Source organism: Xenopus tropicalis, chromosome 1 (assembly GCF_000004195.4).
Source record: "Xenopus tropicalis strain Nigerian chromosome 1, UCB_Xtro_10.0, whole genome shotgun sequence".
Taxonomy (NCBI): Eukaryota; Metazoa; Chordata; class Amphibia; order Anura; family Pipidae; genus Xenopus; species Xenopus tropicalis.
This window is the reverse complement of record NC_030677.2, coordinates 52,305,016-52,319,736: the sequence shown is the minus strand read 5'-3', so window position 1 is coordinate 52,319,736 and position 14,721 is coordinate 52,305,016. Positions and strand designations below refer to the sequence as shown.

Genomic DNA, 14,721 nt, shown 5'->3' with positions numbered 1-14,721 from the left:
TTGCATACTTTAAAAAGGTTACCCTCCTGTATTCATTTTGACTGCATTAGGTCTATTTCTATTTAAAGGTTAAAGAACCACATTTTGCAAACCAGCACAAAGTTATTTTTAATCTCATTCAAATGGGTGATTGATTTTAAAGTTTCTAATGAATTCTGCTTAGATTTAGCAAACATGAGCTTTAAAATAAAATGTGGACCTTGGTTCATTACATCCAAAGTAACATATCAGCTAGTTCAACACAAAGAGGTCTATTAATCTTACTGTGTAAAAAACAACACGCATCTCCAGGCATTGCAGTGTAAAAAACAGTGTATGCTTGGGACCTGGGGTTTTCCAGATAAGGGATCTTTCTTTAATTTGGGTCTCCATAAGTCTACTAAAAATAATTTAAACATTAAATAAAGCCAATAGGATTGTTTTGCCTCCAATAAGGATTAATTATATCTTAGTTGGGATCAAGTACAAGGTACAGTTTTATTATTACAGAGAAAAAGGAAATAATTTAAAAAAATCTGATTTTTTTTAAAATGGAGTCTATAGGAAATAGCCATCCCATAATTAGAAGCTTTCGGTATAATGGGTTTCCGGATAATGGATCCCATACCTGTATTTATTAGGTTGTGTATTGATTTCAGCAACTGCGTACATCTGTGTAATAATGAGGTGTAAAAGTATGCAGCTGTTTGGAAATGCTATGGGTAGCGATGGGCTAAATTTTTTCGGCAGGCATGAATTCGCAGCGAATTTCTGCTGATGGATTTTTCCGCAAAATAGGCAAAATTCGTCAGGAAAAAATTTGCCACGCGACAAAAAATAATTGTCCCACATGTCATTTTTCTGACGCGTGTGTCAAAAAAGCAACTCCTGCGTCACAATTTATTTTTTACACACACCATTTTTGCCATTATGCCATTTCACTGTTTCACGAATCTCTTGAAAGATTCACTAATTTTTCACCGAAACGTGAATGACTAGCTAAGGGAATATACGGCATTTGTCCATCCCATTTTTTTCCAGAGCAACTTCCACTGGAACGTACTTAATGCTTGAATTTTTCCCATTGGCTTGCACAAATTATGTAAGGTCTGATGAGGTATAAAATAATGGTGTCAAATGCGGCATTTGGGTGGTGTAAATACAACATACACCTTGATTTTACAAAGCTTTTTACACCTTTCTTTAGCGGTTATCATTTTACACAGTATGATAAGTAGACCCCAATGTGTTATTACATTGACAGTAAAGCCAATGAGAATTTAACCCAATTTCATTAAATATCCTACATATAATTATCTAATTATATGGTTAATGACAAATTTGAAGTGGCAGTTAATGCTAGTTTATATTTTATGCATTTCATTGCTTAATAATGGACAATAATTGAAATCCCCAGTGGCTAAAAATATTTTTTGTATGAAACACACCATATTTTGTTTTTACCTGAAAGCTGTTGATGAAAAATGTACATGTCTGTGATAAATCCTGTTTTCTAACATCTAAATGAAAAACTGCTCAAGTAGCAGATGAAAATATTCTAAACAAAGTACATAGGATGAACAGAAGAGACTAAATGAAAGAGTAGGTTTAACAAATATTGTACAATTACAGAGATTAGAAATGCTTCTTCCCCCGACAATCAACAGTCCCAGTGGTACTGAATTAAACATGTTGTTCTGATTTTATGTTTCATATAAAATATTCCACCAAAGGCACAAATTAACTGGTGGCAAGACTGACAAAGTGTTTCAAGACCTCAGGACAGACATATTTGTTCTTTTCAGCAAACAAATGCAAACATATATTGTATTTTAAATAAAGAAAATTAACGTTTTTTTCTGGTAGCTCATTTTCTTTTCTTGCTTTTTTATTCACACTTTATTATATGAAAGCTATAAAAAGTTGCTGCGTTTATTTATTTTCACTATGAATCCCAGCTACTTGTTATGAAACCCCCTTTTTTTTTATTAAACATATTTGTTATTCTTTATCATGAGGACTAGAATTTGTTGGACTCTGCAAAATTATTTAGAATGCATGACTGGTTAAAGCTTAAAGCACTAAAAAAAAAAAAATATACAAGAAAAAAAAGAAAAGAAAAATTTGTGTGTCTTTATTGTATTTTAATGACAGTTTCTATGGCTCTCCAACCCAAACAATTGTGTTGCCTTTCTCAACTTCAGTGATCTCACAGTTTAATTTGTTGAGTCGTCCATCTAAGATAAACAGAGATTCCTTGGAAGGTGTCATCAAGTATTGTCCAAAGAGGCCGCTCTCCTGGATAATCCGATTTTTAGAGCTCCAAGGCCACTCTTCTAACTTCAATGGTTCTTTTAGGCTTTTCACCATTTTAACTTTTCCAGATGACAGCTCTACATAGAGGACATCCGTTTGGGTACTGGAGCTTGCATAGACATTGTACTGGTGAGCTTCTAGAAATGACGATTGAAAAGCCACATCAGATATATGTAAATTAGTGTGGATGTCAAATAATTCCTTAATTTCTCCTTGAATTGAGATGAGTTGGACTCTCATCAGTCCATTGACATCATCAATGCTGACAAGATAGTGGCCATCTGGAGAGATATAAGGGGCACCAGTGACATCTCTGTTATATCCAATTACAGAATCGGTCACGCTATCCACTATGACTTGAGGAACAATAGCTCCAGTGCTATCAGGTTTACAGTGGATAAAATAATACCCCCCAAATGGAGTATAGGCAAGAGACTGGGGAATGCAGTTATAGTCCTTTAAACTTAATGTCTTGATGTATGACATTGTTTCCAAATCGATTTTTAAAAGCGCTGGTTCATCTTTGTGGAGAATAAATCCATATCTGAAAGCAAATGAAAATAATTTCAAGTTAAGTTGTTTGGACAAAATGTATTTTTTGTGGGGGTATCCAATAGCAAGGTTAAAAAGCAATATACATTGGAAAGCAAATGCTTTGGTGTGACCTAAATAATGGTGTTAGTTGCATGGAAAAGTAGCTCAGAGTTGTTGCTTTAACTGGAATGTATTGAATACCATTATTCGCTTTAAGATATAGCAGTACTTCCACATAATATTTCTGCTATATATACAATGTGCATGTATACATCTTGGAAAATGAATATATCTTTTGATATTTAATAGGCAAAGCAAAAACATTTGACAAGTTTTTACTAAACCAACCCAAAAATTTTCCACAAACCACACTGGATAGAATTTATCTCAGCACCTTTGAGCTTCCAAGTTCTTTGGGCAAAAAAACAATGATGAACAAATGTGAAACAATTAATAATATGAGACATGTCTTGATCAAATTAATGGGATAATTACATTAGTAAATGTAGCTGATTTTTATTATGATATTTTATATTGTGAGAAGGACTTCAAATATACTGCAGACTGAGATTGAAATTACATTTAGGGTGAATTAGAAATTTAAACAGTTATGCATTCAAAGAGCCTCTGTACATTTTCAATGGTTTATCTGTCTGTCTGTCTGGAATGCACTGTGCAGACATGCCATAGAAAAGTGACAGTCGCTTTACAAGTGGCACAAATTTATAACTCTTGGTATGCATGGGGCTACAAATATAGCACAATAACCCAGATAGTAATCAAGAAAGTTGGATTAGGGGGATCAGGGGATTTATATATACAGAGTCAACTAAGAGCCACAAGTGGCAATGGGAATTAAAGGTACAAATCAGAAAAAAAGAGTTTAAATAGAATCTATAAATAGGAGAAATCAGGGTCAATAGCCATCAGCCCATTACAAGGGAGCAGTGATACAGGAACATGAAGGAACATGAAGATGAGAGTGACAAAATGAATGTCAGAATCTACAGAACAAAGACTACTGCTCATGTATAATTAGGAAAGTGAACAGAGAATGATACCAAATGTGACTGAATTTGAAATTCAATATAATAGCCATGGCTATTATAGGTAGCCACAAAGCAAGAAAAAACAAAAAACTATAATATTTAAGAACTGATTATTAGAAATGAAAATCTGAAAGCAAAATACTTATCGACAGCTCCACAACATTAGAACAAATATAATATAATATACAAATAAAATATAATATAATTCCATAGTCTATAAATGCAATTTATGACACTTTATGAAATACAGGGTTTGTAACTGGACCTGAAACACGACTGATGTTCTAAGATCCAGAAAGCTGAACTAAGAAGGGAGAACTGTACAAAGACATTTGTAAGAAGTCAACTGAATGACAATTCAGAGAGAGCATATTAATGGATATAAACTACGCCAGCCAAAAAGTTATGAGACTTGGAATGAAATGCAATAAATTAAAGAGAAATGAGTGAGGGCTTAAAGAAGTAAGGCAGGCTATAAGACAGAGATCAGAGAGAGATTTAAAATTATAAAAGACCCTGACATTACTTGTAAGACAGTGTGTAAATCTATAAAAGCTTTATAGAAAAAATGAAATTGCACCTTCAACAGAAAATACATAGTAAGTAGTTCTGCATAAAAACCCTCGATGTGTTACATGTACAGGTATCGGACCCCTTATCCAGAAACCCATTATCCAGAAAGTTCCAAATTTCAGAAAGGCCATCTCCCATAGACTCCATGTTAATCAAATAATTCACATGTTTAATTCCATTTTCTCTGTAATAATAAAACAGTAGCTTGTACTTGATCCCAACTAAGATATAATTAATCCTTATTAGGGGCAAAACAGTCCTATTGGGTTTAATTACTGATTCAATATTTTTTATAGTAAAATTAAGGATTCGAATTACAGAAAGACCCCTCATCCGGAAAACCCCAGGTCCCAAGCATTCTGGATAATGGGTCCCATACCTGTACTGAGTGTATGGAAATGTGTTTTATGAGTATGTGCTGTATTGACCCTTTATTTAAATGGAAAGTATACCATTCAGTTGGACTTATGGAGAAAATATGCATAGCCACTATGTGAACTGCCAATCCCAATTGCACAGTTCCACAGATTGAAAGGAAACTATGATACTCATAAGAACCATTTCCCATCCCTTCTTAGGCTCACAGTACAGAGAGTGTTTATAAACCTTTTTACACAAACCCAACTGAATGGGATCATGTTAGAAAGGAAGGGGCATATGTGTATATGGAAAAGCGTATTGTTTCTTTGTTACTGTAGAGCATTTTTTATTCAGTATTGAACTACTGGGAATCATTAAATCCTTCCTTACTATTACTTCCTGTTAGGAAAGCTTTGAATTAATTGACAGATTAATCAAAACCTGATACCTGTGTAAGTTTATAAGAATGTGTTTGACTGATCCGAACAGCTGAATGCCATTCTGATTGATTGGGTGCGAGTGCTGAGCACTGCTTATCAGCCCCTCTGAGCACTATCACCTGTTTATATACTTGTTTCATGATGTGTATTTCGTGTATAAAGAAAGGATCTGGACAGTTATGTTCACCCTAAAATAAAGTGTGAAATCTAAAGCCCTCAGTATTGTTACCACTTAGTAAAACTGCCAAAAGTATGTATTAGCCCCCATAATCTTTGGAGAAGCACACTGTGACCAATGGGTGGATATTTGTTGATCCTTCTGCCATTTAAGTCATTTAAATTATTTTTTTGCAATCTTTCCTTTAACGTGATATTTTCCAAAAAAATGAAAATGTCAAGCATAGTAATAAGCAGCTTTCACAGAAAATGTATTTTAATAATTGGTAATTTTTTAAAGAGATGCCAATAATAGTACCTTTGGGAACAAATGTATGTGATTAATAAAAGTTGTTTATGAAGGAAAGGCACCGTGGAAATAATTTTTCAATGCCCTAGCAGAAAAAATATTTATGTAGCAATGTGCAGTGTATATAATAAACCTTTTTACTCAAAAAGTGTAGTAACAGTCTAATGAACAATGATACACTGCAAAAAATGACAACTTATTTATGGGAATATTATTTTTGTTTATAAGTTCTATTACACTTCCAGAATAAAGTCTTAGGTGTATTTTATTGTAACAATGGTTTATCGAGTGAAAGAATATGATGAGTTCAAGTCTGTAGATTCCTGTTTGTTTCTTAAAACAGTATGCACACCTAGGCTTAATAAAAGCAAATGTATGTTGAAAATAGGTGCTATTTAATAAAGGTAATGCATTTATCAATATTTTCTAATCAAACCATACACCTATCTCTTTTACTCTACAGTCACTGCAGAACTGGATTTAGTCTCCCCCTCCTAAGTTCATTTCTTTGTTACAGAGCTGTATATAGAGAGAGAAAATGCTGAAAAGGGCACAGTGTAAAGTAACTTGATTATTTCAGAAATCATTCTCTCTTACTGCAGCTGTTTGTGGACATGGGTGTATGATTGATTATAGGCGTTTTGCCTTCATTTTATTGTTAGCATTTAAAAACAACTACCTGATATGACTGATAATAAGTGTGGTGTCAGGAATGTAAAAATCATCAACTCTGTCAAACTGCTTTCCAACGGGCTGAGTATGGATTGTATGATGTGAAACACCTCCACTGGCTTGCGTGATAACCTGCAAATAAACAGAAATAAACAGTTAAACATAAATCTTTGGTTTTGAAGATTCTACATTTTTCTAAATTAAGGTGCATTACAAACATGTTACTGAACTCTGTTAGCAACTAGTGATAAGCACATTTTTTCACCAAATTTCCACATTTCGCCATTGGCAAATTGTTTTGCAAAACTTCTGTGAAAATTCTGCAACACCCACGTTTTGCAAATTTTTCGCGGTTTCAAAAATTTTTCGGCAGAGTGAAATGGGACAGATTCACTTATCACTATTAGCAACCTATTTAAATATCCTATTACTTATGTATCACATAACAAAAATGATGTCACAAAATTGATTTCTGTGCAATAATTATACAACTACTTTCTACATCACCAAAGGAATAATATGATGAAATTATAGAATTACCAAAATTATAAAATCAATTATACCAATGAACATGAGATAGCCATAAAGGAGTAATGTGTATTTTTAATAAAATATTTACAAACACATAAAAATATTTATGTAAGTGTGTATTTTTAATAAAATATTTACAAACCGCTATTCTGTTCTTTTGCACTTTATAGCAGGGTCAGACCCTTGCGGAGCTCCCCCTGCCCGACCGCTCCTGCCCCGACGCGTTAAATTTACGCGCTCGGGGAAGGACGTCGGGTGGGGGCCCAGCGAGGGGGGTTAGGGGGGCCCCTCAGGGGGGGCTATGGTCGCGAGCCCCGGTGGGCCCTTCACCCCCCAGTCTGACCCTGTTTTACAGAGATTATACATCATTCACATCTCTATCATATACTGTATACTATGGTCAATATTATCAAGAGCCAGTTAACCTGCCTGGATGTACATTTGAGAAAACTGATGCACGCACAGGGAGAACATATGAACTCCTAGCAGATAGTGGCCTGGCTCGAAATGACCCTAAATCGGCAAAGTAGGGGTGCTTACTATTGCGCCATCATGCTGCCCAGGAGCTGTATAGTATTTCATGCTCACTGAGTGGGGTTTAAATGAGTCACTACCTTCTTTTGCACTTTGCCCACTGCATGGGCTATTGTGCAAATAGCCTCAGATCTCTGCACTTCATTTCAGAGCATTGTGACCTGGGGAATGCACCTTGAATTGAGCACTGCCTGCCTTGGGAATCTAAGACATTACTGTCAAAGGGAGCATTTGCTACTCCTCCATACAGAAGAACAAGAGCTCTAAAAGGCGAAAAAAACATGCCCCTTAGTGCTCACATACATAGTACTTCTGAATAGTGGAATGGCTGTGCTCTTGAACTCGTGCTGGATAAAACAGAACCAGTTGCTCACAAATTAACATTTGTTAATGTACACATTTGAAAAACCCTGGTATACTCTAGATTCAGGACAAGCCTTACTCATAGCACTCATGTTGAACAAAGGGATATAATGCCCCTTTAAAGAGATTATAATCAGTTATGCCACAAGTCCGTTATGCTCAACATCGGACACATGCAAAGAGCTTATGTTTTCTGTATATTGTTTAATTAAAATCAATTAAGTTATTTGGAACAACAAATTCCCACACTCTTAATGATCTATGACCAGAGGATATGTAATATTTCGATTTTCTGTGCCCTACCAATGTACAATTTTATTACTTTTTCTTGTGCTATTGGAAGAATATTATTTATTTATAGTGTTTTACACAAAGTTACAAAGAGGTGTTGCAGTAGTGTAAACACTATAGTAAAACACAACATATTTGAATCCTTTCACCATTCTTTCATAAGAATGCATACCAAATCACCTCACAATTCCATGAGGCACAATTCCATGAGGCTTGGCTCTGCCACCCCTGTGAAATCTCGCCAATTACATCACAATCCCCCCCCCCCCCCGCACAGCCCCGCACCCACCCTGGCCAGTATAGTTTTAACAAAAAGGTGGCAAACTTAGGCCTATATTAGTTTGTAACACATATACAGGGTTATGGGAGATAGCTCTTAGTACAAGTTGATCCAGGGACTCTTCCGATTGCCATCTTGGAGTCAGGAAGGAATTTTTTCCCCTCTGCGGCAAATTAGAGAGGCTTCAGATGGGTTTTTTTTGCCTTCCTCTGGATCAACTAGTAGTTAGGCAGGTTATATATAGGCATTATGGTTGAACTTGATGGACGTATGTCTTTTTTCAACCCAACTTACTATGTTACTATGTTACTATGTATATGATTTATTATAAAGTAGTTTTGGGCCAGGATTTTAGGATATTTTTGGCAATAAAAAAATTGTGAAGGAATATATGCTTTGCAAAAAGAATAGAATATTATTGAAAATGCTAAGAAAATGCTTGTTCTCAAGAGAATTTGAATTCATGTGGAAATTAAATTTGAAATGTGAAATGTTACCATATTCTATTTCCATAAAGGTGTATTATTAAAACGCAGGTTTATTAGCATTTAGACACATTTATAACGTCTATCTACTCCATCAGCAAGTAAGGAAGTGTAACTGTCTGGGGAAAATGAACGTCACAGGAAAGGCAATACCACAATGGTCATAGAACTATCATGTCATACACCTGTGCAGCAAATATGTAGCCAGTGAATCATTGATTTCATTAGCTAAGCCACATTAGCATATAGCTTTACTACACTAATAATTATGTTCTATAAAACGAAATTAGCATAACCAGATAATATTTCAATTTCCATCTCATTACATTAATTCTGCTATCAAGATAAGTTGAGCAGAAGAAAAAATGAAGCTTATAAAAGCAATGTTCATATAAGATGAGATGGTAGGCTGTATTCAGTGATATTTCAGTAATATAGGTATAGTGGAATAAGTTAAAGAAGAAAGTACATGCCTATAAATTATCCTTCAAAAGCAATAAGAATATGGTGGGCGATTAAGTGATTTTAATAAAACTTCTTTATAAAGATTTCCTTCTACACTAGAAAAACACACACTTATACCAGCAGGCTAGGCTTTATTTTAGAGCCAGCTGACCAGGTATTTCTAATTGGATACTTACTACGAGCGTGCATTCTTCACTGCCGGCAACTAATACTGGTGTCTGCGAGCTATGGGGGTGCTTTAGTCATGCAAATGGTTGCAACTCAATGAACATGATTTCTACTTTGTTCAAAATGAAATCTTATTTAAAATTATACAGTTAATGTGTTCATTATAAATGCTCACTTCACATAATACTTTGGAGGAAAATGAAATGGCATTTGTTTCATGAAATTGTTACCATGGATACTAAGTACAGTTTGATGTGGCTGCTACTCTGCACGAATTAAAAAAAATTCTAGTGCTAAATTATACAGAGATACAGATTGCAGTCCCTCTGCTCAGCTTCCCACAGCATAAAACATACTCTTGGGGAAGCTTTATCAAAATTAGAGATTCATTTTTCTTCATGGTTCGCCAGTGAAGGTGAATAGACTCAAAAATATTTTTTGAAAAATCAAATAATTGCAGTTTATTAAAGAAAAACAAATGCCTTAAAGGGGTTGTTCACCTTCAATGTCCAAATCATATTAAACCGACAAAAATGCTCTCAGCGAGTTAGAAAATCCATTTCCATAAAAAAGTACAAAGGCCACTGTAAAAGCTACTATTTATACCTGTTAAATCAGTCCTTCTTTTGTCTCTCTGATCAGTTTTCTGAAGGGATGGGAGTGGCCTATTTTGAACCTGACACACTGAGAACTTCCTATATGCTTACATTATCATGGCCAGGCTTTGCCCTTACTTTTTTTCCTATTGGACCAATTCATTGGTTGTTTGTGCACTCTAGCCAGTTGGTTGCATAAAGTTGCTTAAGGTTAAGGTTAATTTCTCCCTTGCAATGGCATAGGCAAACAGACTCAGCATATCACAAATCTAACATACTGTTATGTTAGATTTGTCTCAGGCACAGGAAGCAATGTCAGACTGACAGGAGACACAGCCAATAGGAGTTAAAAGGGTTGCTCACTGTTGTACAACATATACAAACTAATATAGTTACATAGTTACATAGGGTTGAAAAAAGACCAGAGTCCATCAAGTTCAACCCATCCAAGTAAACCCAGCACTCACAACCCACACCTACCAATCTATATACTCACATAAATAAACTATAAATACAACCACTAGTACTAACTGTAGATATTAGTATCCCAATAGCCTTGGATATTCTGATTGTTCAAGAACTCATCCAGGCCCCTCTTAAAGGCATTAACAGAATCTGCCATTACCACATCACTAGGAAGGGCATTCCCCAACCTCACTGCCCTCACCGTGAAAAACCACCTACGCTGCTTCAAATGGAAACTCCGTTCTTCTAATCTAAAGGGGTGGCCTCTGGTGCGTTGATTGTTTTTATGGGAAAAAAGAACACCCCCAACTGCCTATAATCCCCTCTAATGTACTTGTACAGAGTAATCATGTCCCCTCGCAAGCGCCTCTTTTCCAGAGAAAACAACCCCAACTTCGACAGTCTAACCTCATAGATTAAATCTTCCATCCCCTTTACCACCAGTTTAGTTGCAGTCTCTGCACTCTCTCCAGCTCATTAATAGTTCAATTAATAGAACAATCTTTGCCATATACATAGTTACCAAAAAATGTGCAGCTGAAGAGATATTCACCTCAGAATCATCCCTCCGTTATCCCTCACTTCTGCACTTCTGGGAGTTGGGGGAGGGGTCAGTGACCCCTATAAACACTACAGTTTCTTTTTTTCACTTCTTTATATAATGTCCCACATAGTATTGGCATTTCAAATTTCAAATTTCTCTGACTTCGGTTTTTATATCTAGGGGGCTGATTTATCAAAGTCCGAATGGGTACATTTACAAAAAATTTGTATTTTTTCTAAAGTTTAGAACTGTTCGTACTGTTAACGATAATACAGGTATGGGACCTGTTATTCAGAATGCTCATGACCTGGGGTTTTCCGGATAAGGGTCTTTCCATAATTTGGATCTCCATAACTTAAGTCTGCTAAAAATCATTCAAATATGAAATAAACCCAATAGGATTTTTTTTGCCTCCAATAAGGATTAATTATATCTTAGTTGGGATCAAGTACAATGTTCTGTTTTATTATTACAGAGAAAAAGGAAATCATTTATTAAAATTATAATTATTTGCTTATAATGGAGTCTATGGGAGATGGCCTTTCCGTAATTTGGAACTTTCTGGATAACGGGTTTCCGGATAAGGGATCCCATACCTGTATTGCTAAAAAAGTACAATTTTTTTCATACTTAACAAAAGTTTCAGAATTCATTCAAGCTTTAGTATCATGAATATCTTTTGGCCAGGTTGGAGCTGCAGAGTTCATTGAGTCCTATGGGAGGCTTCCAAAATCATGCATTGAAGGATCAAAGTCAGAAAGGGTTTCGCAGCGTTTATGATTGTTGAGATAAAAAAAAATTGTAATTTTTGGATCGTAACCACAATATTTTAGTACAGCCACAATACAAATTTTCATGCAATTTACGCACATCAGAAATTATCGTTATTAATACGAATTTTTAGCAATCGTACTTAGAAACATCCAAAATTCGAACTTTGATAAATCCGCCCCCTAATGTCTGTTTATCTGCTTTTGTTCAACGTTCATCTGTTATTTTTTCCAAGTAAGATATTTTGGATTGGAAAACTGAAGTTTCATCTTTATATCTGAAACTCTCAAGTTCCCTTGTGTCTTTGGCATGGAGGGTTATTTGTTCTGTAAAGATTTCAAGTTTAGGTTGTAGTTTATTGCTTTATCAAATGTATTTTAAGCTGCTAGATTAATAAGCTTTGCTATTTCAGTAGCTATCAGTAGTGATGGGCGAAATGTTTCGCCAGGCATGGATTCGCGGCGAATTTCCACGTTTCGCCATCGGCGGATTGTTTCGCGAAACGGATGAAAAAATTCGCCGCGGAAAAATTCACCGCACGTCCAAAAATTGTCGCCGGCATCAAAAAATAATTGTCGTGGGCGTCAAAAGAATAGGCGCGCGTCAAAAGAATAGCCGCGCGACAAAATAATAGCCGGCCGACAAAATAATAGCCGTGTGCGACGAAACAATAGCCGCGGGCAACGAAACAATAGCCGCGGGCGACGAAACAATAGCCGCGCAACGAAATAATAGCCGCGTGCGACGAAACAAAAGCCGCGCAACAAAATAATAGCCGCGGGCGACGAAACAATAGCCGCGCGACAAAATAATAGCTGCGGGCGACGAAACAATAGCCGCGCGACAAAATAATAGCCGCGGGCGACAAATTTTTTTTGTCGCACGACATTTTCGCCGTTTCGCGAATTTTTCGCCGTTTCGCTCATCACTAGCTATCAGTTGATATTCCTTTGCAGGGTTCTGATTTTCAAAATAATACAGAGTCTGTAATAAGCATTCATTTTTCTTTTTCCTTTTTTTCTTTTCAAAAACTGTGGATGATATGTATTTTGTATTGTGAAAGGTATTCTAAATATATTAGTGAGAACTGAATTATTATAAGAGGTAGCATACAGATACACAAGTATGAGATACATAACCAATGTTTTAAATTTTTCTGATAAAAACATTATTTATTAAGAAGGACACTGTTAGTAGCACCCAGAATAACAAGTTATTTAGTTATTATATACTTCCCCCACCCCCAGTAAAGTAGGATTGTGGTCTCAAAAGGAAACACTGCCACAAATGACAGTCCATTCCAGACTGCATTGATATGAAGTTCACCACAATGCACCTCACTGCTATAACCAGTGAGCCAGTGTGATTATAGTGATAAGCTGTCCCAAGAAGAGCTGTCCCAAGCCAAGCCATGTTTCTGAAACTAACATCAACCATATCCCCTTATTTTAATGCTAGCAATATCAATTCATCTAGATTAGTTTGGGTGTTTTAAAGGAGAACTAATGAACAGAAGACCCCTTCTACTACCCTCCATCCGCCCCCTACCTGCTTTCTCCCCACTATTCTAGTGGGTTCTCCTTAAAGGTAGTTTACTATTTGACTACCTAGCAGAGAAGATGGTTTTCTTCTTCACATGGTAGAACCACAGAGCATGTACAAGAAATCTTCCTTCAGCCAAAACCAATATTATATGTATGTATAGACCATGCTTGTATTAATTTTTACTAATCTGCTACTGCCTTTACTTAATATGTTTTACCTATAAAATGTTTTCATGTAAACAATTAGGGTATGAATTCTACAAGAAACACATCTCTTTTAACAGACTTATAGAAATAATGGTAAAAGGTTGGTTAATACACTAGGTCAGAGACAAGCCAAGACCTGATTGTATACTTGGCTCCTGAAACAGTAATCTTTTCCTGAAAATTACTATTGATTGTAGATTTAGTTGTTACACACTTTTGAGATGATTGTTGTGGCTGCAATGTTAAGCCTGATAGACCAGTAAAGGTAACCATACTGTAACTATAAATATCTACAGCTATTTCCAGCATCTCTTCATACACAAAACAATTATAGGTTTTAGTTACCAAGCCTGGATTTTGTGTTTCTAATTGTTACTTAAAAAATGCAGCTTATATTGTCTGTCTGGCATACAAGAAAATATAGAAAAGAAATGATTAGCAAAATAATCATTGCACTCTAAAGCTAATCAAACAATTCAACGAATTTTATTTTACATACAGTTACCCTTTTGCACTTAGTAAGTACATCCATTTCACATTTAGACTTATCAGTAGTATTGTAATATTCTCCCTATTCCCCCCTAAATTACAGCTTTGACCCTACCTAAGGTGCCAGAAATAGTGATGAGCCAATCTGTCCCATTTCCCTTCACCAAAAAATTTGCGAAACAGTGAAAATGTGCGACTATTTTTGCGCGAGTATCTCACTCTGCAAACTTTTGTTGTGGCAAATTTTTTCACCAGTTTTGCAAAAAGAATCGCCAATAGCAAAAGATGGAATTTAGAAGTGAATCCGCATCTGGAAAAAAATCACTCATCACTAGGCAGAAATCTTTTTTTATATATACTGTATAATGTTCCCACCTGCTTCATATCAGATACCTAGGGGCATATTTATCAAAATGTGAGTTTAGAACTTCTCTACACACCCCTGGTAAAATGTCAGGTTCCTGTGCTATACAAAAATAAGACAAAGATAAATCCTTTCAGAACTTTTTCCACCTTTAATGTGACCTATAAACTGTACCACTCAATTGAAAAACAAACTGAAATCAAAAAAACTAAAATAATGTGGTTGCATAAGTGTG

At 35.6% G+C, this 14,721-nt stretch overlaps 1 protein-coding gene across 2 annotated transcripts in view; it reads right to left on the bottom strand.

Moving 5' to 3' along the window:
• Window positions 1-528: 528 nt before the first annotated feature.
• Window positions 529-14,721, bottom strand: part of fstl5 (follistati like 5) — a 262,487-nt gene continuing 248,294 nt past the window's right edge. For both annotated transcript variants that reach the window (XM_002934742.4, XM_004911161.3), the window contains 2 exons: window positions 6,397-6,521; window positions 529-2,839 (listed from right to left, as the gene is read on the bottom strand). In XM_002934742.4, coding sequence (XP_002934788.3) covers window positions 2,137-2,839; window positions 6,397-6,521 — 828 coding nt within the window. In that variant the 3' untranslated portion in view covers window positions 529-2,136. The remainder of the gene's footprint in view (window positions 2,840-6,396; window positions 6,522-14,721) is intronic.